Genomic DNA, 27703 nt, shown 5'->3' with positions numbered 1-27703 from the left:
TGATTCCTTCACAGTCGAGAACCATTACTGTTTCCCTCTCTGAAGTCAAGACTTCAAGTAGGAGATCGTTAAGTCAGTGACCCTCCCACAAATCCTTTCCCGTGTCGTTCTGCCCTTCCTTTCTCTTATATCCCTTTCTGCCTCATATTTTTCTTAGCTTCCAGGTTTACCCTTCTCACCCCATACGTGATATTCCTCTATGTTTATAGTGAACCCCCCCTATTTATGGTATTGCCACCCTTTATGACTTCTGGTTTATTTGCATTTGTCCCATTATTGTTATAAACTTCACTTTTACCATTAACTCCTTGATTTGAGTACCTTCTTGTTTGTGTGGACCCATACCATTTCCGAATACAACCTTGGCCTAGGATTCCCTAATGTTTAAGTTTAAAGTTCGCTTCCCCATGGAAAGCTTGCTCATTTATTTATTGATGAAAGGCAAAGTGAGAATTTTTGTCTTGTGATCTGTGGTAGAGATGTTATCAAAGGCCGACCAGATCATTACTGAGTCCGAGGTTTTATCTATTCGTTGAATTCTTATTTCTCAGTATTGTGACAGTGCATATTGTCAAGTGTTTGATTCTCCTCAGCGTATCATTAAATTGGGTCGCAAATAGTTGGAAGAACAAAAAGGCATCATTGTTCGTGATGGAAACTTGTGCACCCTACAACCTTTTCACATGCGCCAGACATTCATTCTTTATGGGCTAGTTGATGAAGTTTGTTCCAAGCCAATAGAGGCAACGCTAGTGATGCAGCCTCAACCAAAATAGCAAATAATGGCAACGAGAAGATGAGAGGATCATGGAACACATAATGACGGAAGTCAGTGTTGTGAAAGGTATTCCCCATCATGAGTTCGTTCTCTCCCACGATTTTCCAGCCATTGATGCAACCCCAAAGCTTCATATTTTGGATTTTCTTCAAGTTTAGAGTTCAGACAAGAAGCCGATAGCACTTGCTTGTGAGCTTTTATTTCTACTGTTTTACAAAACTCGTGGATGAGTTTTTCTCGACATCAGGGGAATTGATACAAGTGCATTACCTTAGACCGATTCAAACCCGTTTGGGAACCCAAATGAAGATGAACCGGGTCGAACTTGGGTCTTTGGGTTAGTAGGATATTTATGATTTTATTATTTATTTTAGGGTTAAATATGCATACCCCCTAAAATGCACCCAATATTCCTCATGCCCCCCTAAGGTTCTGACAAGTCCACATGCACCCCCTGAAAATTCCACGTACCACCCCTACTTTACCCCCTAAAGCCATTTAAGTCCACACCAGGCGTTAAATACTAAAAAGTGACCAAATTACCCTTTCTTCTATCTTTTCTAAAATTTGAAAAGACCAAAATGCCCTCATCTTCCCCAAATCATCATCTTCTTTTACAAATGAACACCGATATGATTTTTGCATGTAGTATTAGAGCTCTCCCAATGTAAAGTCAGAACCAACTTAGTATATGATTTTAGTTAAAGAACTAAATTACTCCCAGTTAGACCAGCAAATGAAATGAAACAAGAAAATAAAAAGTTTAAAAGGAATTATCTCATGCTTTATGTCCACCTCTCTACCCCTTCCAAAAATAAGAAATAAAAGAAGCTTTTCCACCTCTTATGCTCCATTGTTGTTTTAGCCACTACAGCATTGCTAGTTTTATACCCTGTGTAAACTCCCAGGGTTTGTACACTCAATAGAAAGGTGTAAACAGCATTGGAATGAATGCTTGAGTGATTAGAATCGATTACCCAAGCCCCTTTATTTATATTAATTTGAAGTAAACTGATCAAAGTACAAATAGGAATAATAACACCTCAGTCCTAGTCCTACTAGGAATTCCTAATACAACTAGGAATGCCAGAATAGGACTCAGCTGAGGATAAAACAATACAAATGAAATAAAAGGAAAGAATCCAATCTGATTAGTACTACTCCTAACATGACTAGGACTAATCCTAATCAGCTAGGACTAGTAGGACTAATCCCAATCAAACTAGGACTGCTTACCCCAATCGGGTAAGCAGCCTATTTCAACACTCCCCCTCAAGTTGGAGCAAAGATGTCGATCATGCCCAACTTGACTAGATTGGGATGAAACAATTTTCCAGACAATCCCTTGGTGAAGATATCAGCAAGTTGATCCACAAATGTCACAAAGGGAATACAAATCAGCCCAGCTTCTAACTTCTCTTTGATGAAATGCCTATCCACCTCAACATGCTTGGTACGATCATGCTGTACTGGGTTGTGTGCTATGCTCATGGCAGCCTTGTTGTCGCAGTACAGCATCATAGGAAGACGAATAGGAACACCAAGATCTTGTAGCAAACCTTTAAGCCATAGTAACTCACAAATAGCTTGTGCCATAGCTTGAAACTCAGCTTCGGCACTAGAACGAGCATCCACCTACAAAGGAGCAAATACCTAGAAATAGACTTCCGATCTGCAGAACCAGCCCAATCAGCATCAGTGTATGCTTCTATCCATAGATGACCATGCGTAGACAAAAGAATTCCTTTTCCAGGAGCTGACTTCAAATAGTGCAAGATACGAAGAACAACCTCTATATGAGAAGAGTAGGGATCATGCATAAACTAGCTCACAGTACTCACGGCGACAACAATGTCAGGACGCGTGTGTGAAAGATAAATCAACTTCCCTACAAGTCTTTGGTACCGGCCTTTATCAACAGGCTCACCCTCTTTCTCTTTGAGTCGAACAGTAGGGTCCATAGGAGTATTTGAAGGATGACAGCCTAGCAACCCGGTTTCAGCCAATAAGTCTAGGACATACTTCCTTTGGCAGAGAAAAATGCCTTTAGAAGATCTGGCTACTTCAATCCCAAGAAAGTATCGTAGTTTCCCTAGATCTTTAATCTCAAATTCTTGTCCAAGGAAGGTCTTCAACCGTCTGATCTCATCACCATCATTGCCAGTAACCGCTATATCATCAACTTTGACTATAAGAACAGTGAGTTTTTCACCAACCCTCTTTATAAAGAGTGTGTGATTAGCATTACTCTGTTTATAGCCCACAGAAATCATGGAGTTGTGGAACCGGCCAAACCATGCTCGAGGTGACTGCTTCAACCCATAAAGTGCGCGCTTCAGTCTGCATACTTTTCTTTGGTTTCTGTCACAAGAGAATCCTGATGGAATGTCCATATACACCTCCTCATCCAGTGTTCCATTTAGGAAGGCATTTTTTACATCTAGTTGGTGCAAATCCCATCCAAGGTTGACTGCACAAGATAATAACACACGAACAGTAATTAACTTTGCAATAGGTGCAAAAGTTTCCTGGTAATCAATGCTGTATGTCTGAGTGAACCCCTTGGCCACGAGTCGTGCTTTATACCTATCCATAGTGCCATCCACCTTCTATTTCACCACAAACACCCATTTACATCCAACGGTTTTCTTCCTAGGTGGAAGAACCACAAGCACTCATGTGTTATTTTTCTTCAAGGCGTCCATTTCTTCCATCATAGCTGCCTTCCACTTTTCGTCTGATAAAGCTTCCTGCCAATTGTTAGGAATACGAACAGAAGAAAGAGAGGAAATAAAGGCACGAAAGGATAGGGAAAGGGAATCATAAGAAACAACATGAGATATGGGATGCTGAGTGCAAGTTCTGACACCTTTGCGAAGAGCAATAGGTAAGTCAGGATCATTACCAGGTGGAGAGGCAGGTTCTGGATTCGGGTTCGGCAATTGGATGGGTACTGGAGCAACAGTTGATTGAACCTGCTTATGTTTCCTTGCATAGGTCTTCACATTACTGGCATCAATCCTCCTCTGAAATTCACTAATAGTCCTTTGGATAGGAGTTTGGACCGGGGTAGATTGCTCCCCCTGTATAGAAATGGTCTCCCCCTGTATAGGAACCTCTTCCCCTGCCTCAGGGGGTGGAACTGGTTCAGACTCATGGTAAATAGACTGAAGTGGAGGTGGAGAGTCAATAGTCAGCACATCTTCACTAATACTCTCCCTTTGAAGAGGTGGGGACACATAATACGGAACATGTTCATGAAAGACAACATCCATGCTGACATAAATCCTGCGGGATGGAGGGTAGTAACATTTCTACCCCTTTTGGGTAGCAGAGTAACCCAAGAAAATGCAGCGGAGGCTACTTGGGTCAAGTTTATCAGGGGACCTTGTATCCCTAGCATAACAAACGCATCCAAACACCTTAGGTGGGACTATAAAGGAAAAAGAGGCAAGTAATAGCTCAATAGGGGCTTTTGAAAGAAGAACCCGATTGGGCAGCCTATTAATTAAATAGGCTGCAGTAAGGATAGCATCCCCCCAATAAAGGGAAGGGACAGTGCGAGCAAACATAAGGGCCCTAGCCACCTCCAGGAGGTGGTGGTTTTTTCTCTCAGCCACACCATTTTGGGCTGGAGTGTCGACACAGCTGGTCTGATGGAGGATTCCATGCGCAACAAGGTATTTTTGGAACTGACCTTCCATATACTCTTTCCCATTGTCACTCCTCAAAATTTGAAGAGTGGCATTAAACTGGGTCTTAATCATTTGATGAAAGTGTTGAAAACATAAAAAAACTTCACTCTTTGTGTGCATAAGGTAAACCCAAGTGAACCTAGAATAGCAGTCAATGAAAGTGACATACCACCGATGGCCAGTTAGGGAAGATTTCCTATTAGGCCCCCACACATCAGTATGAACAATATGAAATAAGGAAGAGGATCGTTTATTAGAAATAGGATAAGTTGAACGCGTCTGTTTAGCCAAGACACAAGGCTCACAAAAAAAATCTTCCTTATTACAGTCTTTAACTAATGCTGGAAATAAATTTAATAAAGTACCTAAGGGGGGATGGCCTAGTCTAGAGTGCCATTTATGTAAAGCAGAAGAGAAAGATGCTGAAGGCAAAGCCGGAGTAGGATCGCCATCAAGCAGGTACAATCCGCCATGCACTTTACCCGATCCAATCGTCTTCCCCGAGTCCAGTTCCTGAAAAACACAGTGAGTGGGAAAAAAGGTCACTTTACAATTCAGGGATTTAGTGATACTGCTAATGGAAAGAAGGTTAGTTGTAAATTTGGGAATATGCAACACAGATGACAGTGTAAGGGAAGGAGAACAACCAATGGATCCTTTCCCTGAGATGGAGGAGAGGGACCCATCAACAATTTTGACTTTATCCTTACCAGAGGCAGGAGAATATGTATTAAAAAGGCTAGAAGAACCTGTCATGTGATCAGTAGCACCGGAGTCAATGATCCATGGAGTGGATACTACTGATGCACAATGACCAGCGAAAGAAATACCTGTACGGGCAAAGAAGGAACCTGAATTGGCAGCAAAAGTACTAGAGGCAGTTGATGTGTTCAACATATGACGCAAAGCCTGGAGTTCTTCTTGGGAGAAACCAATGTCAGCAGTGGGAGTTGGAGCTACACTTTCAGTATGATTGGCTTTGTTTTTAGACTTGGCACGACCACGTTTGGCTTCAAAATCAGTTGGCTTTCCATGTAATTTCCAACATTGAGCCTTAGTGTGATATGGTTTGTGACAATGCTCACACTTAACGGGCTCTTTGGTAGTTGAAGCATCAACACTGTCAGAAGAAGCAACAGGAGTGGGGCCAGCAGTCTGTAAGGCTGATCTCTCAACTTTGGGAGTAATCATCATGGCAGCCTGTCGTGTCTCTTCACTGTGAACATAAGAAAAGGTCTCTTCTAAAGTGGGGAAAGGAACCCGTCCAAGGACTTGCACCCTAATAGGGTCATAGTCATCATTGAGGCCAGCCAGGAAATCATAGACACGGAATTGGTCTACATAGGTGTGGTAGGCGAGAATATCGGCAGAGTAGTAGGCTGAAACCGAGCATAGTGATCCAATTGCTGCCATAAACATTTGAGGGCAGCATAGTATTTGGTGACAGACATCTCCTTCTGAGTAGTGGTTTGGAGTGTCTTCCTGATTTCATAAACTTGAGCACCACTTCCTGAACGACCATAAGTACCCTTGACAGCTGTCCATATCTGTGTAGCAGTGTCAAGGAGAAGATACTGACTAGAGAGGTCAGTGGTCATAGAGTTCAGAACAAAGGACATTACCATTGCATCATTGGCAGCCCATTTAGTACGAGCAGCACCTTCTTCAGTAGGTTGTTTGGTGGTGCCAGTGAGGTGGCCAGTGAGTCCCCTACCAGCCACTGTTAGGGATAATGATCTGGCCCAAATCAAGTAGTTTGTACCATCAAGCTTAATGGCAGCAGCATAGGGAAGAAAATCAGACCTAGTTTGATCTCCTCTAGAAGTTGTAGTAGTCATCTCTGAGTCACCCATGATTCAGCTAGATAGAAAAATCAGATCTGTAAAAAACCTGATTCGAATGGGTTTTTAATTTGCAGAGTTTTCAGCCGTCAGAATGGACTGAAACTTTGTTCAAGTTCCCTACTAATACCAGGGAAGATAACCTCCAAAAATTAGCTCTTTCTGGTGAGCCAATAAAAAACCCTAAATTTTGACTAATTTAGGAAGAAGCTTGATTGCAGGAAATTGCAGAAAAGTGCAGCACTGTATCTCAAACACTTCTGCGGTCTTCAACTAGGGGCTGGTGTAGACCAATAGAAGCAGGGAACAATCTCCATAAAAAAAAGAAATCAAACTTCAGGTGTAAGAAGAGCTCGATCTCCAAGGATGGAATAATCCTGCCGGCAGATTTAGGTCACACCAGCTGTTCTTCGATCTTCAATGAGGTGACATTGAGGGCAGCAACTAAAATTGCATTAGATCACCTCACAGTTGCTGCCCTGATGTGGAGAAGGAGGCCGAGAGTGGTGGAGAGAAGAAAAAAAGGAAAAAAAAGAGAAAGAAGAGAGAGGAGAGAACCTGAAATCGAGAGAAGCTGTTTCCTAGATCAGATTAGGCTCTGATACCATGTAAACAACATTGGAATGAATGCTTGAGTGATTAGTGTCGATCACCCAAGCCCCTTTATTTATATTAACTTGAAGTAAACTGATCAAAGTACAAATAGGAATAATAACACCTCAGTCCTAGTCCTACTAGGAATTCCTAATACAACTAGGAATGCCAGAATAGGACTCAGCTGAGGATAAAACAATAAAAATAAAATAAAAGGAAAAAATCCAATCAGACTAGTACTACTCCTAACCATAGTTGTCATGGCGACGCCATGGCGTCCTGACGCTGGAGAGGGTTGCATGGCGACCCTCTTTGATTTCTTCTTCCTGTCTCTCTTTCCCTCTTCGATTTCTTCTTCCTGTCTTCGATTTCTTCTTCCCTCTTCGATTTCTTCTTTCCCTCTTCAATTTCTTTCGATTTCTTCTTTCCCTCTTCGATTTCTTCTTCCTGTCTTCTTTCCCTCTTTGATTTCTTTCGATTTCTTCTTTCCCTCTTCGATTTCTTCTTCGATTTTTGAATTTTCTTCTTAAAACTTGAGAAACAATAGAGAAAAAATAAAACATGGCTTGAGTATACATCTATTAACACATTAAAAATAGAGAAAATAAAAAATAAAACATGGTCGACATGCTCGCCATGGCGTTGACATGTCGATATATCGACGTGACACCCCTCCACCCACTTGGATCGCCGTGACGCCGTGACAACTATGCTCCTAACATGACTAGGACTAATCCTAATCAGCTAGGACTAGTAGGACTAATCCCAATCAAACTAGGACTGCTTACCCCAATCGGCCAAAATTTTCTTGGGGCAGAATATAATAGTTATGGATACTCTTAGCCTTAGACTGGACAAACGACTTGCATGTTTTTGCTGCTTTGCTGTAGTGGTAAAAGGAAGGAATGTGCCTTAATTAATCTACTGTCGCATTTGCAAAGTTTTTCAAACACTTTTAAGATCCCTGATTTAGCTGTAGATTTTTCTGTTAATATGATGTTCTTTACATCTACTATTTTTGATGCATTACAATGCAGGTCTCAAAGGACATCAAATATGCTGATAAACAACCAATTGTACCGTGGGGCCCAAGGTAGTTCTTTGCATCAACTAATATAAACATACGATCTCACTAACCCAAAAAGTGATGTCAAAGGTGGACGATCTCTTTGTATAGCTAGGAGTATAAATAAAGCATAAGAATATATACATGTGACTTTATTATCCCTCCTTAAACTTTGTTTTTATTTATTTGATTGAGTGATCAATTCTTTTTGTATTCTTGGTATAAATTTCATGTCATCATCAATATAAAATAAAAACACCAGAGCATCCCAGCGCACGAGGCTCCACTACCTGAGGGTCTGGGAGGGGCAAATGCATCAGCCTTACCCCTTGCTTCACAGGAGAGGCTGTTTCCAAGTTTTGAACCCACAACCAACTCCGGTTGCAATACGCAACTTAACAGTTGTGCCAAGGCTTGCCCACCAACAAAAAAAAAAAATCTATCACGTGTGTACCTGCATAATAAAGGAAGATTGATGCAGGGGAGTTTAAAACCTACTCCCGCAGGAGAGGTAAACAGGCTTTTGTAGCCTGTTTTGGAGAATGGCGCCTGAGACCACCAGCCAAATTATCAGGTAGTTTTAGCTAGATATTTATTTGCATTTACTTCTTTTAATTAGATTTCAATTTTCAATTGAAGTTTCAGTTCTAAAAGGACTCTCCCATGTTGGAGAGTTCTCCTTAGCCTTTTGTTTTCTATTCCTATTAGCTTTACAAACATTGCACATAAAATATCTTGCTGTGATGTTTCCATCAGATGTTCTGTTTTAGAGCACCTTGTTCTGCCAGAGTCTAGACTTGCTTGAGGAGGATCTGACCAGCAGATCACGTTCATCTTTTGGACCATTCAAGGTCTTCCTATAGAGACCTTCGACCAAGACCTGGTCGGTATTTGAAATCTTCCAATTCTTCCCTTTTTGTTTTCCAGATTTGGTTCTTTGTTAGTTAATCTCAATCTGACCTTTGATTGTTAACATCTTTTGGGGATTCCATCTTCTATCAAATTACTGAACTTGACCTGACTCTTGGGCAGATCTAAGTTGCAGATTGGCTGTAATTAGAGAATTGCACTTCCCAGCCTCCTCCTCTTTGTTCCAGCAGCAGATCCATAACAGGGCCCTTCGAATTGTCCCCCTGTGATCAACACTAATGGGGAAACTAAAAGGAGAATTTACCCACCACAGAGGAAGTCTATTATAGTTAAGCTTCTAGCAAGACTGTTCTGGCGTGCTAGCCACTAGCCGTTGTATATAGCTGATCTACGAGCAGCCTTGCTTCTTTTTTCGTTTGTCTAGTAGTTTTCTTCACTTCTTCGGGTTCATTCTGCGATGTTGATCCTTCCGACCCCTTCAGACTTTTCCCTTTTTGCGAAGCCTTGATTTGCGGGACCTGTGTGAGGTTCGGAATGAGCATTTTCTATACATAAATATGCCAAAATTAGAAACCTTTTTCATGTTCTCTGGGGAAAGAGTTCTTTGGTTTTGATTCCAGGTATGCCGTTGTAGAAAGAAGAGTCCTTTGCCTTAGCTTGGAGCTATAGTAGGACTTGGGTAGGGCAGGAGGTTGAAAGCCCTACCTTTAACCGACCCCCACCCTCTTGCTCACAACCCAACCAATTCACAGACGATGACAAGAACTCCTCAAATCCGAAGTAAACTAAGTGAAGACAGACCAGTTGCTCGTTAGCTGGATCAACGTCACCTCCATGTGGAAACGAGCTGGGCCCTATAGGTTCAAGAGAAGATTAGATTCTATGCATCAAGTGGCTGAAATGATTAAGAATCTATCCGATTGAACGTCGTCTGAGAACTGTTACATCACAGGCACCACCGTTTACGTTTGAGGATCACTTGAGAACATACTTTGACAACAACACTGGTTCTCTCCTTGGCAGTTTGATGATTCACAGAAGGTGAAGCTAGAGTTGAAGGAATATAACGGGAAGCTTGATCCACAGGTGTTCCTTGACTGGGTAAATGCGATTGATGATTACTTTGACTGGTATGACGTGGCAGAAGCTAAAAAGATCAAGTTAGTCAAGACTAAGCTTGTTGGACCAGCCAGAGTGGTGGAGATTACACGAGCGGAGGAACCAAAATAGAGGCACGCCCATTACTACTTCGCATGATATGAAAATTAATTTAAAGGGCAAGTACCTTCCATAGGGTTTTGTAATTCTCCTGCACAATCAGATGAATATATTATGTCAAGGTACACTGCATGAGTGGAAGAAGATGACATGCAGGCTACAGCTGATATCTTGGTACAAGATTGGCTACGACCAGAGGTCATGAGAAGAATGGGAACAACTACTGCCTATGATCTTCAAGACTCTTATCACAGGGGATGAGAAGCAGACCTTATGGAAATCAAGTTGGGGGTAGTACACAAGACCACCGGCTACTACTCGACCAGCTCCTTCCACAGATAGATCAAGCAAACACTTCCTCGTTTGCTGACAAAGGAAAAGCTCCCATGAATGCAAACAACGAGACAAAGTGCTGTCCTGTAACAAATATGAACACTTTGCTAAATTCTGTCCACAGAAGACATGGAGTACAAATACCGTTGTTGTTTCCCTTGAGACTGAAGAAGATGTTGAAGTTAATAATGGACTTTCTCTCGAAGATGATACTAAAGACCAGCCAGCATATGAGTATGACGATGGGATGCAAACTTATGAGATTAATGTGGTTAATCACATTCTGGTTGCTTAGTCACAGGGAGAAGAATGGAGACGTCATTGTATTTTCTACAGTAGAATGGCCGGTGGACCCAAGATAGTGCAAGTGATTTTGGAACGGTAGTTGTGTGAACATAGTTTCACATCCCTTCGCCTAGCGAGCAAATCTTCGAAAAGAGAAAAACACTCACACCTTACGCAGTTTCTCTCCTTAATGGAAAGACCCAAAGGTGTTCAGTTCCACTTAAATTGGGTTCCTACAATGAAGAATTCTGGTGTGGTGTTATACCAATGCAGTTGACAGACGTACTTCTTGTTAGGCCCATAGTTGTCAAGGCGACAAGGCGACCATGGCGTTTGAGGGCCTTCCTAGCGCCTTGGCAATAGGGCTGCCGCAAGGCGTCGCCTTGGCGAACAAGACGCTCTAGTGTTCTTTTTTTTTATATAACCATTTTTTAGGCACAAATAGCATATTAATTTTTATATAATTCTATTTATATACTAAACAAATATGAAAGATTTGAAGTACATAATCAAGAATTACAAAATAGCATAATCACATAATTACAAAATCAAAAAATCACATAATTACCTACTCACATAATGACAGAATTACCGACTCACATAATCACAGAATAAATAGTTACATAATCACAGATTGCATAACTTATTATAAGAGTAAACAGATGCATTTCATAAATTATACTAAGAAATGTACAATTTACATTGAATCACTGGAATTACGGCAGCAGCCACTCACTAGCAGAAGCCAGCCATAGAAGAAGAAGGTATAGGAGAACAAGAAAAATAAAAAAAAGTAGAAGACGAGAGGAAGAAGCTAGAGGAATAAAAGGAAAAAATGCAGCTGCCAAAGCCACCAGCCACCACTGGCAGAAGCCAGCCATAGAAGAAGGAGGTAGAGGAGAAGAAGAAGAAGAAGAAGAAGAAGAAGCTAGAAGAATAAAAGGAAAAAAAATGCAGAGCAGAAAGAGGGTTTCAGACCGTTCAAGTAGAAAAAGGGTTTTTTTTTCAAAAGAAAAAGAAAAGAAACCCAAAAGAAAACAGAAATAGGAGGACGGCGGAAGAAGTAGAAAGACAAAAGAAGCCAGAAAAGAAAACAGAAACAGGAGGAGGAAGACGGAAGAACTAGAAGGACAAAGGAAGTTTTAATTTGCAGAAATAGAGAAGTAATAGAGGAGGAAGAAGAAGAGTTGCAGCCGTAATATCTCACTTTCATTAATGAGGGAAAGACATATAAAAAAAGGGCTAGGGCCAGATCTGGAATAACAAAAATAAAAGGGCACACAAAACCTAGACCCATATGGGATATCGAGATTAGTGCCATCGGGATTAGCGCCTAGCACCAATCCCGAGACCCAGAAATGGGTCCACACAACACTTCTAACACTCCCCCTCAAGCTGGAGCATATATGTCAATCATGCCCAGCTTGTTACAAATATAATCAATCCGCCCACTACCCAAAGGCTTAGTAAACACATCTGCAAGTTGTTCTCCGGTTCTGACATGACTTGGAAGGATAAGACCACTCTACATCTCATGAACAAATGACAATCAATCTCAATATGCTTCGTCCTCTCATGACACATTGGATTTGAAGCAATATGAACAGCCGCCTGATTATCACACCACAGTTGCATGGGAATCGAGGGTTTAAAACCCAACTCAGATAACAATTGTTGTATCCACATCAACTCGCAAGTCAAATGTGCCATAGCTCTATATTCTGATGCAGCATTAGAGCGGGCTACAACACTTTGTTTCTTGCTTTTCCAAGACACAAGATTTCCTCCAACAAACGTACAATATCCTGTAGTCGATGTCCTGTCCACTGGAGAACTTACCCAGTCAGCATTAGAGAATCCCTCAACTCTGTTATGTCCATGATTTTGATACACTACTCCTCTACCTGGAGCCTTCTTGAGGTATTGTAGCACACAGATAACAACATCCCAATGAGTAGTCTGGGGGGAAGAAAGAAACTGACCCACCACACTAACAGAAAAAGCAATATCTGGTCGGGTAACTGTCAAATAGTTCAACTTACCCACCAGTCTTCTATATCTCTCAGGATCATCAAGAGCATCTCCCCCTTCAGCAGTGAGCTTCACATTGGAATCCATAGAAGAGTCAATAGGTTTGGACCCAAGCATACCTGTCTCAGTAAGTAAATCTAGCACATATTTTTGTTGTGACAGAAAAACTCCCTTCTTGGATTGAGCCACTTTAATTTCCCAAATCTTTGGTCTGAAATTTTTGTTGAAGATATGACTTCAACTCTACAATGCCTGCTGAATCATCACCAATAATGATATTATCATCCACAAACACAATAAAAAATATCTTTCCAGCACTTGAGTGTCTATAAAAAAAAGAATGGTCACCCCACACCTAGATAGACCAAACTTTTTAAGAACAACCTCAGTAAATCGGCCAAACCATGCATGAGGGGACTGTTTCAGCCCATATAAAGACTTTTTTAGTCTACACATACCAGACTCCCCTGAGCAACAAACCCAGGAGGTTGCTCCATATACACCTCCTCCTGCAAGGTACCATGCAAAAATGCATTCTTGACATCAAGCTAAAACAAAGGCCAGTGATTGGAAGCAGTAAGAGATATCAAAATACAAACAAAAGAAAGCTTGGCAACAAGGGAGAAAGTATCTCAGTAATCAACACCATACACCTGAGCATACCCCTTCGCCACTAGTCTTGCTTTCAAATGAGCAAGAGAATCATCAGGATTCACCTTCACAACATACACCCATCTACAACCAATAGCAGTCTTGCCTGAGGGCAATGGTACAAGTTCCCAAGCTTGATTGACCTCTAAAGTTGATAATTCTTCTTCCATAGCTATCCTCCAGCCAGGACTAGATAATGCCTCTTTCACAGACTTGGGAAGGGGATGAGCATCAACCGTAGATAAAACGGAACGAAAAGAAAAGACAAACCAGGATAAGAAGCACAATTGGAAATAGAATGTTGAGTACAACTACGAATACCTTTCCTTTTAGCAATGGGGAGATCGAGATCAGAAACAACAGGATCAGATGGAGGGCTTTCAGGAGGATCTGCAACAGAAGATGGGGTAGAATCTGCGAGCACAAGGGGGGGGGGCAGCAGCTACCTTCTGGTGACGGGTATAAACATGAGTTACAGGAGGACGAGGAACAACAGTTGGCGGAGCAGGATCCTGTGACAAAGGGGGCTGAATAACACGAATAAGGAAATCAGCATCCAACTCAGAAGCATTTACCTGTTCAGCATGATAAGGCGTGGACTCAAAGAATGACACATCAGCCGTGACAAAATACTTATGCAAAGCAGGAGAGTAACACTGATATCCCTTCTGGGTACGAGAATAAGCAAGAAAAAAACATTTAATGGCTTTGGGATCCAACTTTGATAAACCAGGCCGATGGTCACGAATGAAACAAACACACCCAAAGATGCGAGGAGGTAATGAAAACAAAGGCTGTTGGGGAAACAAGGAATGAGGGATGCCACCCTTCAAAACAGAGGAGGGCATACGATTAATAAGATAATTAGCTGTCATCATAGCATCTGCCCAGAAAATTCTTGAAACATGCATTTCAAATAACATGGAATAGGTAACCTCAAGTAAATGTCGATTTTTCCTTTCAGCCACATTGCTGAGGTGTGTCTGAACAGGAAGATTGATAAATGATACCATGCTGAACCATAAATGCAGAAAAGGGTGAAGAAAAATACTCTTTGGCATTATCACTACGCAAAATTTTCACACACACCAAATTGAGTACGAATTTCAGAACCAAAAGCACAAAAAATGGAACATAACTCAGAACGATGTTTCATTAAATATAACCAAGTAACTCTAGAGTGGTCATCAACAAAAGTAACAAAATATTTAAATCCCAAGTTGGAAGTAACAAGACATGGACCCCATACATCAGAATGGACTAAAGAAAAAGGACTAGCTGAACGCTTAGAGACTCTAGGAGGATAGCTCATACGATGGAGCTTCCCAAACTGACCCGCTTCACACTCAATACTAGAAACAAAAGTAAAACCAGGATCTAATCTTTTAAGACTTTCCAACGATGGATGACCAAGCCGACAATGAATTTGATGATGAGAAGCCACACTAGAACATGCAACCGAACCCAAACCATCAAGTAAATACTGCCCCCTGACTCTCGTCCTCTACCAATCATCCTCTTCGTAGCAAGATCCTGAAAAACACAAGAATCAGGGTAAAAGGTCACGGAACAATTCAAGGCTTCAGTTAACTTACTAACAGACATGAGATTAAAAAGAAAGTTAGGTAGATAAAGAACAGAAAGCAAGGACAAACAGTGCCAGTGCCTTTAACCTTGGCTAAGGACCCATCGACTAAAGTGACACGGGAAGATGATGGGGATAAAGAAGAGAAAATACTTGACACTCCCGACATGTGGTCGGATGCCCCTGAATCAGTGATCCAGGGACGGGATGTAGCAGAGAGACATGCAATGGCATTATCTGTCTTAATTAAAGTAGTAGTGGAAGAAGTAGGCTGTGAAATATGGAACTGGTTGTACCGTGCATACTCTTCATTAGACATAACAATCACCTTTACCTCAGAAGGTTGGGACTGAGGTATTGAATCACTACTAGCAGCCGAGTTTGCAAACTGTTGCTGTCCAGGCTTCCCATGAAGCTTCCAACAAAATCTTTGAATGTGGCCAGGTTTACCACAATGATGACAAGTGCGGGCAGTGCTCGATCCATCAGAAGAGGCATTAGAGTGCCCATAACCTTGGCTGTTACCTTGCTGAATTGGTCCTCTCCCTGTACCACAACCAGCCCCACGGCCACGAGTCCCCCCACGGTAGCCACCATCTCCACGGCCACCACTACCAGCCCCAGTTTGTGCAACAAGAGCAGCACTGTCAAGTGTCAACTGCTGATGTAGAGTCACAAGAACTCTCACAAGATACGCGAAGGACTCTGGCAAACGTATCCGTGAGAGAGGCAATGTTCTCACTACCAAAAATCTGAGATAGGAAGAAGGGTCAATTGTTCTCTTTGGAGTTGCATTTGCTTCACATCCGAAGAAATAGGAAGAAAGGCATTCAATTCTTCATACATATGCTTAAAATCAGCAGAGTATTAGGTGATGGAACGCCCCTTCCGTTCAGTTCTATAAAACTCCCGTGATAGATCATAAATTCTTGATAGATTATTTTGGCCAGAATAGAGTACGTCCAAATAATCCCATAAATCTTTCACAGTATCAATGTGAGTAACCAAGTCTACAATATGGTTCTCCATTGAGTTCAACATCTGCCCAAGAATCCTTGCATCAATCGTTTCCCATGCATGTTGCATCATCCTGTGGTGTGGGGCCTGTCAAGTGTAACTGCTGATTCCGGCCAGTCAAAACTAGTTTCACAATTTTCCACCATTGCTGAAAATTGGTAACACCTTCAAGTTTCTTCTCTGTGATTCGATTGGAGGAGGAAGACACCACCTCAGTGACCACAACACTACCTTTATCCTCATCACCCATGATGACACTTTGAAGATAGGATCCAAAAATTGACAAATAAGTTCAAGTAAAGCACTAAAGAAAAACGTAAGAATCTCACCTCAATATATGTTGTCACCAATCGAACCACCAAAAAACCACCCTCAAATCTTCAAAGGAAGCAAGAATACCACCAAAAAATCGATGACACTTCTATTGAACCAGCATACAGCCACCACGACTTCAAAGAAACTCGATGAAAACTCTATCGAGCATAGAGAAACCTCCCAAAAACATCATACCAGAAGTAGGGCACTCGATTGCCAGTCATTCATCCACAACCATCACCACAAACAAACCAAATAACACCACGAATCTGCTGTAATTTGAAGGAAAGCAGATTCACATCTTATACTCTCAATCCCCAATCAATCAATCACAAACAAACTTGCAGGGGTGAAAAATCACCCCCTTCTCGTTGTTTGTGACCCTCTGGGAAAGCAAACCAGAAATCGCAAAAGAGAAGAGAATGGGAAAAAGAAAGAAAGAAATATGAAAGAGGTCTGTGCAGGCTTACAGCTCTGATACCATGTAATCTGCAGAAATAGAGAAGTAATAAAGGAAGAAGATTTGCAGCCGTAACATCTCACTTTCATTAATGAGGGAAAGGCATATAAAAAGGGGCTAGGGGCAAATCTGGAATAACAAAAATAAATGGGCTCACAAAACCTAGACCCATATGGGATATCAGTATTAGCGCCTGGTGCTAATCCCGAGACCCATAAATGGGTCCACACAACACTTCTAACAGAAGTCAAAAGAAGAATAGGAGAAAGAAAGTCAAAACATACCTGAAGAACTTGTTCGCGGCGAACAGCACCAACAGAAGTGGCATCTGCTTCGGCATTTGCAGCGGCGTCGGCAGCAACAGCGAGTTCCTTCCCTTCATTCTTTTCGTCTTTTTCTTTTCTCCATCCCTTCTTTCTCTTCGTCTTCGATCCCTCCTTTATATGTGTTGTGTTTTATGATATGATTAAATGTATCTGCAGTATATCTAATGTGGTATACAATCCAATCTAATTGCTAAAACGGGTATCATTCCTTTTATACAAAAGTATGAAACGATTTAGTGCATCTACAGTGGATCGAAGCTACATGTGCATCCAATAAAAACATTAGAAAAAGCATCAAATTAATTATAAAGTTAAAAACAAAAAGTTTAATAGGCGAAGCCCAGGGACCTTAGGCCTCCCAAGCCGCCCAAGGCGACGCCTTGGTAACTATGGTTAGGCCTTGGATCTACGATAATGATGCGATGCTTGGAGACAAGAAGAATCAATGCACTTTCACATGTAAGGGTAAACACATTGTGTTCAACCCTGTAAATGTTCCCGCAGAAAAAAAGCATGATGCTAAAGCCAGCAGCAAGCATGTAAAGAAGCAAGAAAGAAAGTTGGAGAACGGAGAATCTAGTGGAACCAAGTTATTAGCACTACCACAGCAAGAGTTCTTACAAACCTGCAAAGAGACTGGCCTTGTTTTGGCCTTAGTCATAAAGGAAGTTACTCCTCCACCTGAACTAACTTTTACAAAACCCATTCAGGAATTTTTATCTAATTTTGCAAATCTTGTACCTGAGGAGCTTCCAGATTAGCTGCTGCTGATGCGAGACATTCAATATGCAATTGATCTTGTACTAGGGTCAGTACTACCAAACTTGCCTGTCTATCGTCTCAATCCCATAGAGAATATGGAGTTTAAATGACAAGTGGACGAGTTGCTGAAAAAGAGTTTCATACAAGAGAAAATGAGCCTGTGCGACCATTCGAGGTCTCCCTAATAGAGACCAAGACCTGGTCGATATTTGAAATCTCCCAATTCTGCCCTTTTTGTTTTCTAGGTTTGGTTCTTTATCAATTAATCTCGATCCAGCCGGTTGATTGTTAACATCTTTTGGGGATTTCATCTTCTGTCCAATTACTGAACGCGACCTGACTCACATGCAGATCTGTGTTACTAATTGTCTGTAATTAGCATAGTTGTCAAGGCGTCCAGGCGGCTTTGCCTGGATTGGCGCCTTGGTCGCCTAGGTGACGCCTTAATTTTTACTCCCCTCGACCACCTTGGTTCGTGTAGGTTCCGTGAAAACTTTTGTAATTAGAGTTCTCTCAGATTCTTGTTTTAAATTCCAGATTCCACTGTTTTGTCAATTGGGTTAAATCTGGCTGTTGAACCGTCAGTCTTTTGGGGTTTTGTTAATCTAACATCATCCTACCTTTGACCAGAATTTGAAACCCATCCGATAAGGTTGACTTTGACCTTATTGTTGATCTATATCTGATTTGGGTTTACTTGGGTTCTTGTTAGAAGGGGCATGTAATCTGAAATTCTGAACCTAGGGTTCATCCTACTTACTCCTATCAGAGATATACAGGGATCTATATGACAATTAAGTTGCAAGTATTATCCGCATGTCACATGTAGCAAGATTTCCCTTTCTTTTGGCGTTGGAAGGGGGGTTGTACTCAAAAGGACACAAGATGTCACAAGTTATGCTAGTTCTATTGGGGTTGTAGTTTGTGTTTTTTTTTGAAGAATTTGTATTGCTGAAACTTATATAATCAATTCAATCGGTGTAAATTCTCTATACATTTCTGTCCCTTTTAGTATTAGTTTAGCTTGTGCATGTTTTCCATCTCCAACTTATTTAGTCAACCACATCTGGTCATGTCTTTTTCACATCTAGATATTCACCAAGACCCCAGTACTTTGCAGATACTTATTTTCTGGCCTTAGAAGTATTGAGCTACTGATTGCCTACACAATTTTCCATTGTTGGTTCTATCTGATTGCAGGTTCACCAAGTCCAGTGTGCAGGACACGCGCATCAACATGGCCATATCTGCTTTCTTTGTAAGTTTAAAAAATAATTGAAAAGTGAAGTTCTCCCCCCACCCCCACAAAATTGCTCGTTTTGGTAGTTTCAGTTACTGAAATATTGTTACTATCATCAGTTATGAGCATCTCACTGAATGTCTTTATTGTGCTTGTATTCTTTATTTTATCTGCATTATCAAATGACTATAAACAAGGTGTCAAGTATCGGTATTGGTCATTGTATTGGAGCAGGGATTTAGTTTATGATATAGGTGCTGGTATCGGTCACCGACGATACCGATACCGATACCGATCGGACTATTTTCCCGCAAAGATTCTGATACCTTTTCTTGAACGATTTTGCCCTCAAGATTTTTTTGTAAACCAGTCCTGTATTGGCCAGGTATCAATATCAGTATTGGCTATGGCCGATCCTATACTGAAATCCTAAATCCATGATCGGGAGGGTGATTTTAAGAGACATATCGGAGAGACGCTATGAGATGAATGATATGCATTAAACAGATGGATATGCTTACGATGTATACATAATATACTTTAAATAAGCAGTAAATAGGTTCGACCATAGGACGTTAGGTGGTCTGACCCAATATCCACCACATGGCAGATCAGTTAGAGCCCAAATTTTGTGTTATGCTCCATTATACGTTGATTACCTGTCAATTTGGAACTCAATCAGAGTTGGTCATTTGGAAGCTTTATGGTATAAAGCTTTGAAGATTCATTACATTATGAAAAACAAATGGATGGTTGAAAACACAAGGGAAAGATGCCAATATATGGGTGGGAACACAATTGAGTTTTGCTGTGAAAATTGATGTGTAACCTATCTAGACCATGCCCTTCCTATTCAACAGTTGGATTTGCCAAATCATCCTTCGATGTGGCACATAGGTGGCAGTGGCACTGCATGGGAGCTTCCATGTGTGGCTGATCACAGGAGCAAATACATAGGTATAAAAGATGGGGTGGAGGGGGAGCTGTGGAGGGTTTCCCACTGCCATTGCTTCTGTTGCCGATGCTGCTGCCGTTGGCGCTTACACTGCCGCTGCCGTCACCACTGCCACCAGGTGATTTCTTCATCATCTTTTGCTGCTGCGACTGAATCATCATCTTCTTTCTTCTTTTGCTGCTACTTTTGCCACTGCTGTGGCAGTGGCGGCAGCAGCGTCTGCTGCCACAAATATTTTTGTTTTGGGTAAATTACACGTCACCCCCTGGTTTTCAAACGAAACTCAAATCACCCCCTGGTTTTTGAAAATACTCATCCGTCCCCCTCTACAGTAACGGTGTTAGTCTGTTGTTAGTTGGTGTGAAAGGACTATTTTACCCTTGTACTAAAGCATTAGAATTAAATTTACAATACTACCTTTCCTTCATCTTCAACCTAAAATACCCCACCCCTTTCCTGCAACTCCTCCGGATCTAGCTAACCCTTTCCAAGATCTTATTCCAATTAAGGGAAAGAATCAACGCTCAAATTTATTAAATACAGATCTCAGAAAAATCTGATGTAATTAAACCTAGGAGTCTCTGTGTACAGAATTTTCCAGATCCGACCAAAACCTTCACCAGATCATACTCTGACTCACTAGATCTCAAGCATTGATGAAGTGAAGTGGGAGGTGCAAGCGTTTAAAGATTGACGATTCTGATTCCTAAGCGTTTAAAGAGAGTGGATAGTCAAGGAATAAGAGGAGAAAGGTGAGTGGGAGGATAGGATGGTTCGTGCCTTGTTGATTTCTTGTATAGTGCGAGGTCGAGTGGGTGGAGAGGGACTTGGGCCATAAGGTTGGGTTTCTTCCATTTCTCTGCAAGGTCCTTGACAAGATCGGATTTGGCATGAAATTGAGACCTGGATATGCACTTAGGGGAGTAGTAGGCACAGTCGAAGAGCTCTGCGTTGTCGGAGGGAGTTGCAGGAGATCGACTGACGATGAGGATGGGAAGACCACTTACGAGAAGAAACAAGAAGCGAATGAAACTTTTGGAGTAGTTCATCTCTCCTTCTCTCTGTTTGAAGCTTGGAGCATACACAGAGAGAGAGAGATCGTATTTCACAAGCTTTTAAAGATTGACTTCTGAAAGCCCTTGTCTTGGACAACACAGACAATCTCTGTTTGCGTAGGGTTTTGCAATCTGACCTGAACCCATCACTTGATATAAATCAAAGGAAAATAGCCTGAAAACCTTAACCATTTCATCTCTCAATTACTCATTTGAGGATTTATCAGCCAAAAGATCTCTACTTGCAGAGGGATTTCTAGATCTAGCTAACCCTTACCAAGATCTTATTCCAATTAAGGGAAATAACCCTAAAATTTAAAAATCCAGACCTCAAAAAAATCTGATTCAATTAAACAAAGGAGTCCTTGTTTACAGAGAATTTTCCAGATCCGACCAGAACCTTCACCAGATCATACTCTGAACCTCCCCCTTTCTGGCCGAGATGCCTCTGTCGGAATTTGAAGACGAAGGTTGAAGAAGAATGTTGAAGAAGAAGGGTTTTTGTTTAAGAAGTAAAATGAAAGTCGATAGGGTATCTTGGATAGGGTTTTCGTGTGTATCTCGGCAAGCAGCTCCTTGTAATTTCTTCTCTCCGGTGAAGTTCAGCTTGAGATTGAGTTGCAGGTGAGGAATAGAGTGGTGTGCTGAAGAAGATAGAATTTGGGGTTTTTTGTTAGAAGGGTAAAATCGTAAATCAACACTGCTCAAGGGTAGTTTATGGATTTAAATTTATTTAACTGGCTGACATCATCACTTAACAGCTTAAAACTAACGGTGGGGACTAATTTGTCATATTGGGGTCTAATACAGGGGGTGATTTGAATATTTTCAAAAACCAATGGGTGATATGAGTTTCGTTTGAAAACCAGGGGGTGATGTGTAATTTACCCTTTTGTTTTTATGGTTTCGTATGGTGCGATAGTTGTCAAGGCGTCGCCTAGGCGCCTTTCTCTCGCCTTGACTTTTGGTGTCACCTTGGTCGCCTTGTTTTTTAGTCCTTGCCATCGCCTTGGTTCGCCTAGGTGCCATAACAACTATGATGATGCCTGTATCGTCGTCTTGGGAGGGGCCTAACAAGTTATGAATTGGGCCTATATTCCGGATACATATCAAGACTTTATACCTTGACTATAAACTCATATTTATGGTTTGTAGATGATGCTCTATGGCGCCCAAGAACTTATTTTGAGTTTATTTTGATTCATCCTTGGCTACTTCAAGGACAAAATATTTTTACATCATGGTCAACCTACCCTCCTCCATCACATTGATAAAGACCACCTTTACTTTCTTTTTATAGTTAATCTCAATCTCTTCTCTTTCTCTCTCCACTTTGACAACATCCTCTCTTTTTACGAGCGTCAGTCACAACTCACAAGGGAAGAAGAGCCAGAGGGCAACTACGATGAGGTGTGTGTACTACCAGTGGAAGAAACCATGTGTAAAGAAAATAAAGTAGGTTCAGTGAACTTTGCAGGACATCCTTTATTCCGATTAGGTCCCAGCTTGTTTTCCTTAAGGTGATGATATCAGCCATGGGGTACATCTCAGTTAGTCCTCTTCTGGTTTTATAGGCTTCCTACCCACTCCTTTAACATTCTTCTGAGCTGCAGTGGTGGAGACAAGTGCAGATTCGGGAACACTATGTTATATTGCATTGTGTCTACTCTTCTTTGAACACTGGAATGTATTGTTAAAGGAAACTGTTTTTTAATCTTTCCTAAGAATTTGAAACTCTGGGTATGGTCCAGCAAGAAATTCTACAATATGATTACACTTCACATTCTTCCTTTCAACTGCATTCATAGTACATACTGGATGAGTCATAAACACATAATGATCAATTTCTTCCCACATTCCGTGAAGGAAAAACCAACGGCCTCTACTCTGTCTGTGATTAGCAATATCTTGACCTAACTTATAAAGACAAGGCATATTCTTCACTGGTGAATATGTTTGTTTTGTTGAAGCCAATATCTTCTTTGCTGTGTTGAGAAATAAAAGAAACTGCTGCTGGTTTCAGTTTGTGTCGATTTATCGGCTATGAGATCAGAAGGAAATTCTGCTGATTTAAATTGGTCATAGTTGGTTCCGCAGCATTGCCATTGATATACCAACGTTGTCTCTTCTTCCAGTATACATACTCTCTGATTGAGAACATCCCAATTTCTTCATTTTTTTCAATGGAATCATTTCAAATAATTTGACCTGTCAAGTCTACCTCGTAATTTGCAACCTGGCAATATCCAGAAAAGATTCTTCTCCATTACCATTACCAGAACTCCCAGAAGTGGCTTTATTTTTTCTCACAGTCTACATGGGAAAAGAATCAAGTGAATGCTGCAGATTATTACTGGTCTACACAAACTACTCACCTGGTACTGCTGGTCAAGACATCAAGTTACCAAACACCATGCACATCAGCTACATTGCACACCCATAAAATTGTACAGTCCACTGTCTGTCCACCTTAAGCAAACAAATAGCAACATACTGAGGCAATGGCTGTGCTTCCAACTCTAGAACCTCTCTCTCTTGCTCTCCCCCCTCCCCCTTTTTGGACAATAGAGAAACCATGGGATTACGCAAAGAGCTAGCATCAAGTGATAATTATCTAATACCTGGTACACTTTTCACTATATCCACTTCAATCTTCACTGGCCATCATCCAATAACCAAATCAATTGAACGAGGTCTACAGTAACTGATATGCAGAAAGGGGACAAATATATCAAAGGAGTTACTACTGCAGCTTCAATATTGAGTCAGATGCCATGAAACTAGATTCAAGTAGTCAGTTTTTGCAGTGCGTCTCAAACTCTATTAACCCCATGATCATTGATTGACTTTGAAAAAGGGGGGGGGGGAACCCTCTAGATTGACTTTGAGTAAATTTTTTGAAATTGGGTGCAAAAGTTCAATTATACAACCAAGTTACATGATCCTTGATTCAAAATGTATCTAAAACTAGTCTTACCACTAGTAGGAACCTCTATTCCCTGAGTGAAGAATATTTACCGTAGGCTGATGAAGCTCATGAAGTCGGCCAGAGCTCAAGCTTCTTTGCCTTTCAAGTTGCAGCAGAGGCTTTTAAGAAAGACCTGGGTTGCTCGTATATCAAGATGTGATTTGTCCTCTCTCTGTTAGACATTTAGGGTTGAAGAAATGTGGAAGGAAAACGGAGAAGGAAAGAAGAAAAAGGGGAGTGAGTTAATCTTTCTTCAATCTCAACTTGTTTCATTACTATTTTAATTTAATACAAGTGATGTTTAGGTTTTAGGGTTTAGTGTTTGAAAATATCATCAAAGAACATCCCAGTGCACGAGGCTCCCGCTTCTGCAGGGTCTGGGAGGGGCAAATGTACACAGCCTTATCCCCCTGTTTCACAGGAGAGGTTGTTTCGGAGTTTTGAACCTGCAACCAACAGGTTGCAATACTGCAACTTAACTGTTGCGCCAAGGCTCACCCACTGTTCGAAAATATCATAATGGAGAAGAAATTTTGTGAAGAATTGGAGTAAAATATTGGAGATTTTTTATGGCTAAAGGTTTTGTGCACGGCCATGCACACAATCATTGGATGGGGGATGAGGGCCTACGGTGCACCTCCCTCACCCCCATCCGATGGCTGTGCATGGTCGTGCACCATGCATGACTGTGCCCAAAACCTCTCCCCATTTTTAATTCTGAAACTTTAACAATACAGGACTGATTTTTCCTATTTCATTTTCTGTCATTGCAAGTTTGTTTATAAAATGTTTGGAATGTTATTAGTTTTTGCATCCATGGCATTCTAATTTAAATGTGTCTTCCTTCTATCTCTTTTCTTTCTCAACCCAAACCCACCCCCCCCCCCCCCCAAAAAAAAAATAAAATAAAATAAAAAATATTAACAGCATATGATGGCAATGAATAATCTGACAAATGTATATTTTATTTTGTAGACCAATATATCAAATGTTTCCCCACTACAAACTGCATCATAATGCCAGTGATATCTATTTTAAGGGGACTCTGGAACCAGCAGTCTATGTTAGGAAATGTCACCCTTTCTTAGGCTGGGCTGGCAGTGAATTTTCCATTGGCTACCCCTGAGCTAGGGTGCTGGTTATAACATAGCTGTACTTCTTTGATCACTTTAAAAGAGTCTCTGAATGAGAGCTTTAGTGACTGAAACTAATCAGTGAACTGGTCTTCCTGGTTTGGATTATTGAAAACTATGACATGATTATTTCCTTAACGTTGTCTTGGTCCATTGCTTTTGGTTTTCTGCAGACAGCTTGGATTCTAATCACACGCAATGCTGAATGGAAGCCTCTACAGTTCTTAGCATTTGTGTTTGTGTACCGAGTGTTTGAAAAGTTAAAGTCTTCTGAACCACCTGTCTCTCCTACATTCACTGTAAGTTACACCGACTGATTAAAACTTTGTTCTTTTTTTTCCTGGCATTTAGCTACTAAAATAAATTGTTTCTCTTGGCTTCAGGAAGATGGTGAAGATGAAGGGAGGGCATTGCGAATGGGAAAACGTCTACTTCGTTCTCTGGCACTAGTTTTTGGCTGCATAGCTGTTTCCGCCTTGGTTTGTGATTCTGCCTTACTGTTTGGATCTGATTATACTCCCAAGTGTTCGTTAATTCAGATCTGTTTGTACTCCAACTGTAGCACTATTTGGATCTGATTTTGCTACAACTGTAGGTTAAAACTCTAATTGAAAGAAACATCCTACCATATCTTTCTAATGTGTAAAAATACAAGATCCTCCTTGTTAGACTTGATACGCCTTGCATCTAGGGACTGAAGTGCTGTTCCCCATTAATGGACATGTCCTATTTCATGACTATTTTGAATGGTACCGATTTATCTTTCTTGCTGTGATAAAGAAGAAATGAAAAATTAGTCAAATTCAATGTATCTGGCTAAGCTCTTTTTTTATACAGGGGTTCACTGGTGTCCTAAACTTAATTGAGCTACTTGGTCAATATATACCTGCTTCTCTTTATAATAACCAGGTACGCAGTAACTTGTTATTAGCTTAAGATTTTAACCATGTATGTAGGCACACAATCATGTTGCTGTATTTATCCTTTATTACATATTTGTGAATTTATTTTAGCATAATATAGTTTCATCATTGTACCACTGATGTGGAGTCAGAATTACAACACTACATGCAAATTTAAACTGGCCAAAACCTCCCATACCTTGAGACTGCATATATGCCTGCAGCTTATGCAAATGAGTTTGTATGCATATCTTTCCATATATAGTTCTGTTATATGTATATTCCCTGATGGCTAGCTTGTGAATGTGCAGGAACTAGTTGTGACCGCTGCAACTGCTGTCATGCTCTTCATTATGGCTTCTTACTACAGATGATAAGAAGCAACATCAGTGGGTTGCCGGTTTTCCCTGTTCGAATTTTGGCCGTCAAATTTTGTATAATGAGGTAGTGGTACTCTATTAGAATTAGATTGGGTTTTGGGGGTTGGGGGGGGGGGGGGAAGAAAGGTAGAACTGTAAAGATTTTTCCTCTGTTAAATCAGATCGGCATCAAAGTAAGTTTATATGCTCCCTTTTAATTTGATAAGATGTAGCATGAAATTCTGATTCCAGGATGAATCTTCTTTCTCCTTTGTCCTAAGCAAGGGGAAGAACAAGTCAGCTGGTCAATAGCTCAGTCAGCATTTTTTTTTTGGTTTCTGATCCTATCAAATATTCTTAATACAGATTCTATGGCTTTTCTTTCATCAAGACCATTGGAACATGTGTCCAAAACCCATAGCCAGCATGGTGATGATAATCAACAATCGTGATGCCCTAATTACCTGAACCAGAAGCAGAAGCCTTTGACCATTGGATAAAAGAGAGAATTCTATAATTATGTGGCAGAGGAGTACAAAGTTAAAGAGAAATAGTTTTTACTATACAAAAGAAATGAAGCTAGAATTGGGAGGCAATTTTAGTCAACCCATTCATACTATTAGAGAAAGATAAAGCCAAAGCAAGACGAACTACAGAAATCCAACAAGGATGATCCGGGATAAACCTATGACCTACATTCTTGATGACAAATGAATTTGAAGAACTACTTCAAGAATTACCGCTGAAAAGGCTAATTTGACCTACTGTCACACATAACTCTCTTTCCTTCTTAGTAAGAAACCACTCTAAGATTAAAATGGAAAAGCACGAATGGTAATCAACTACCAAAGTTTTGAATGATCATTTGGAGCTTCATGGTTATTTTTCACCCAATAAAGTACTATATAAGGAATATTTTTTGGTAAGACTAAGGCAATGTTTGGCATGCATTCTAGGAATACATTCTTGGTCAATTTGGTCAATTTCGTATTCTTGGATAATTAAAAAAAAAACTATTTTTATCATATGAGAATTTGAAATCGACTTAGAATGCACAACCAAACGCTGGCAAATGAAGGAAAATTTTCCTTTACATGGCCTAGTGTAGAGAGGTTCTCTCAACGGGACCAGTAATTCTACCCCGTGTCAGGATGTGGCAAATTACACCTGTTGAATAGATAGGGATAGTTTGGATAGTTTACATGTCAAATTTTAAATGTAAATTTAACCATATACCTTTTTACTCAGATATTGGCATGCATTT

At 40.8% G+C, this 27703-nt stretch overlaps 1 protein-coding gene across 1 annotated transcript in view; it reads left to right on the top strand.

Annotated features, from left to right (window-relative positions):
- The window catches only part of LOC122666271, a 43306-nt gene extending 16818 nt beyond the window's left edge, over nucleotides 1-26488 (top strand). The window contains exons 5-10 of the mRNA XM_043862443.1: nucleotides 7946-8001; nucleotides 19028-19085; nucleotides 25352-25477; nucleotides 25562-25657; nucleotides 26016-26087; nucleotides 26392-26488. Of these exons, the coding sequence (XP_043718378.1) occupies nucleotides 7946-8001; nucleotides 19028-19085; nucleotides 25352-25477; nucleotides 25562-25657; nucleotides 26016-26087; nucleotides 26392-26454 (471 nt within the window). The 3' untranslated portion in view covers nucleotides 26455-26488. The remainder of the gene's footprint in view (nucleotides 1-7945; nucleotides 8002-19027; nucleotides 19086-25351; nucleotides 25478-25561; nucleotides 25658-26015; nucleotides 26088-26391) is intronic.
- The last annotated feature ends 1215 nt before the right edge of the window (nucleotides 26489-27703 follow it).

This window comes from Telopea speciosissima, chromosome 6, assembly GCF_018873765.1.
Source record: "Telopea speciosissima isolate NSW1024214 ecotype Mountain lineage chromosome 6, Tspe_v1, whole genome shotgun sequence".
Taxonomy (NCBI): domain Eukaryota; kingdom Viridiplantae; phylum Streptophyta; class Magnoliopsida; order Proteales; family Proteaceae; genus Telopea; species Telopea speciosissima.
This window is presented reverse-complemented; position numbering and strand designations above follow the sequence as displayed.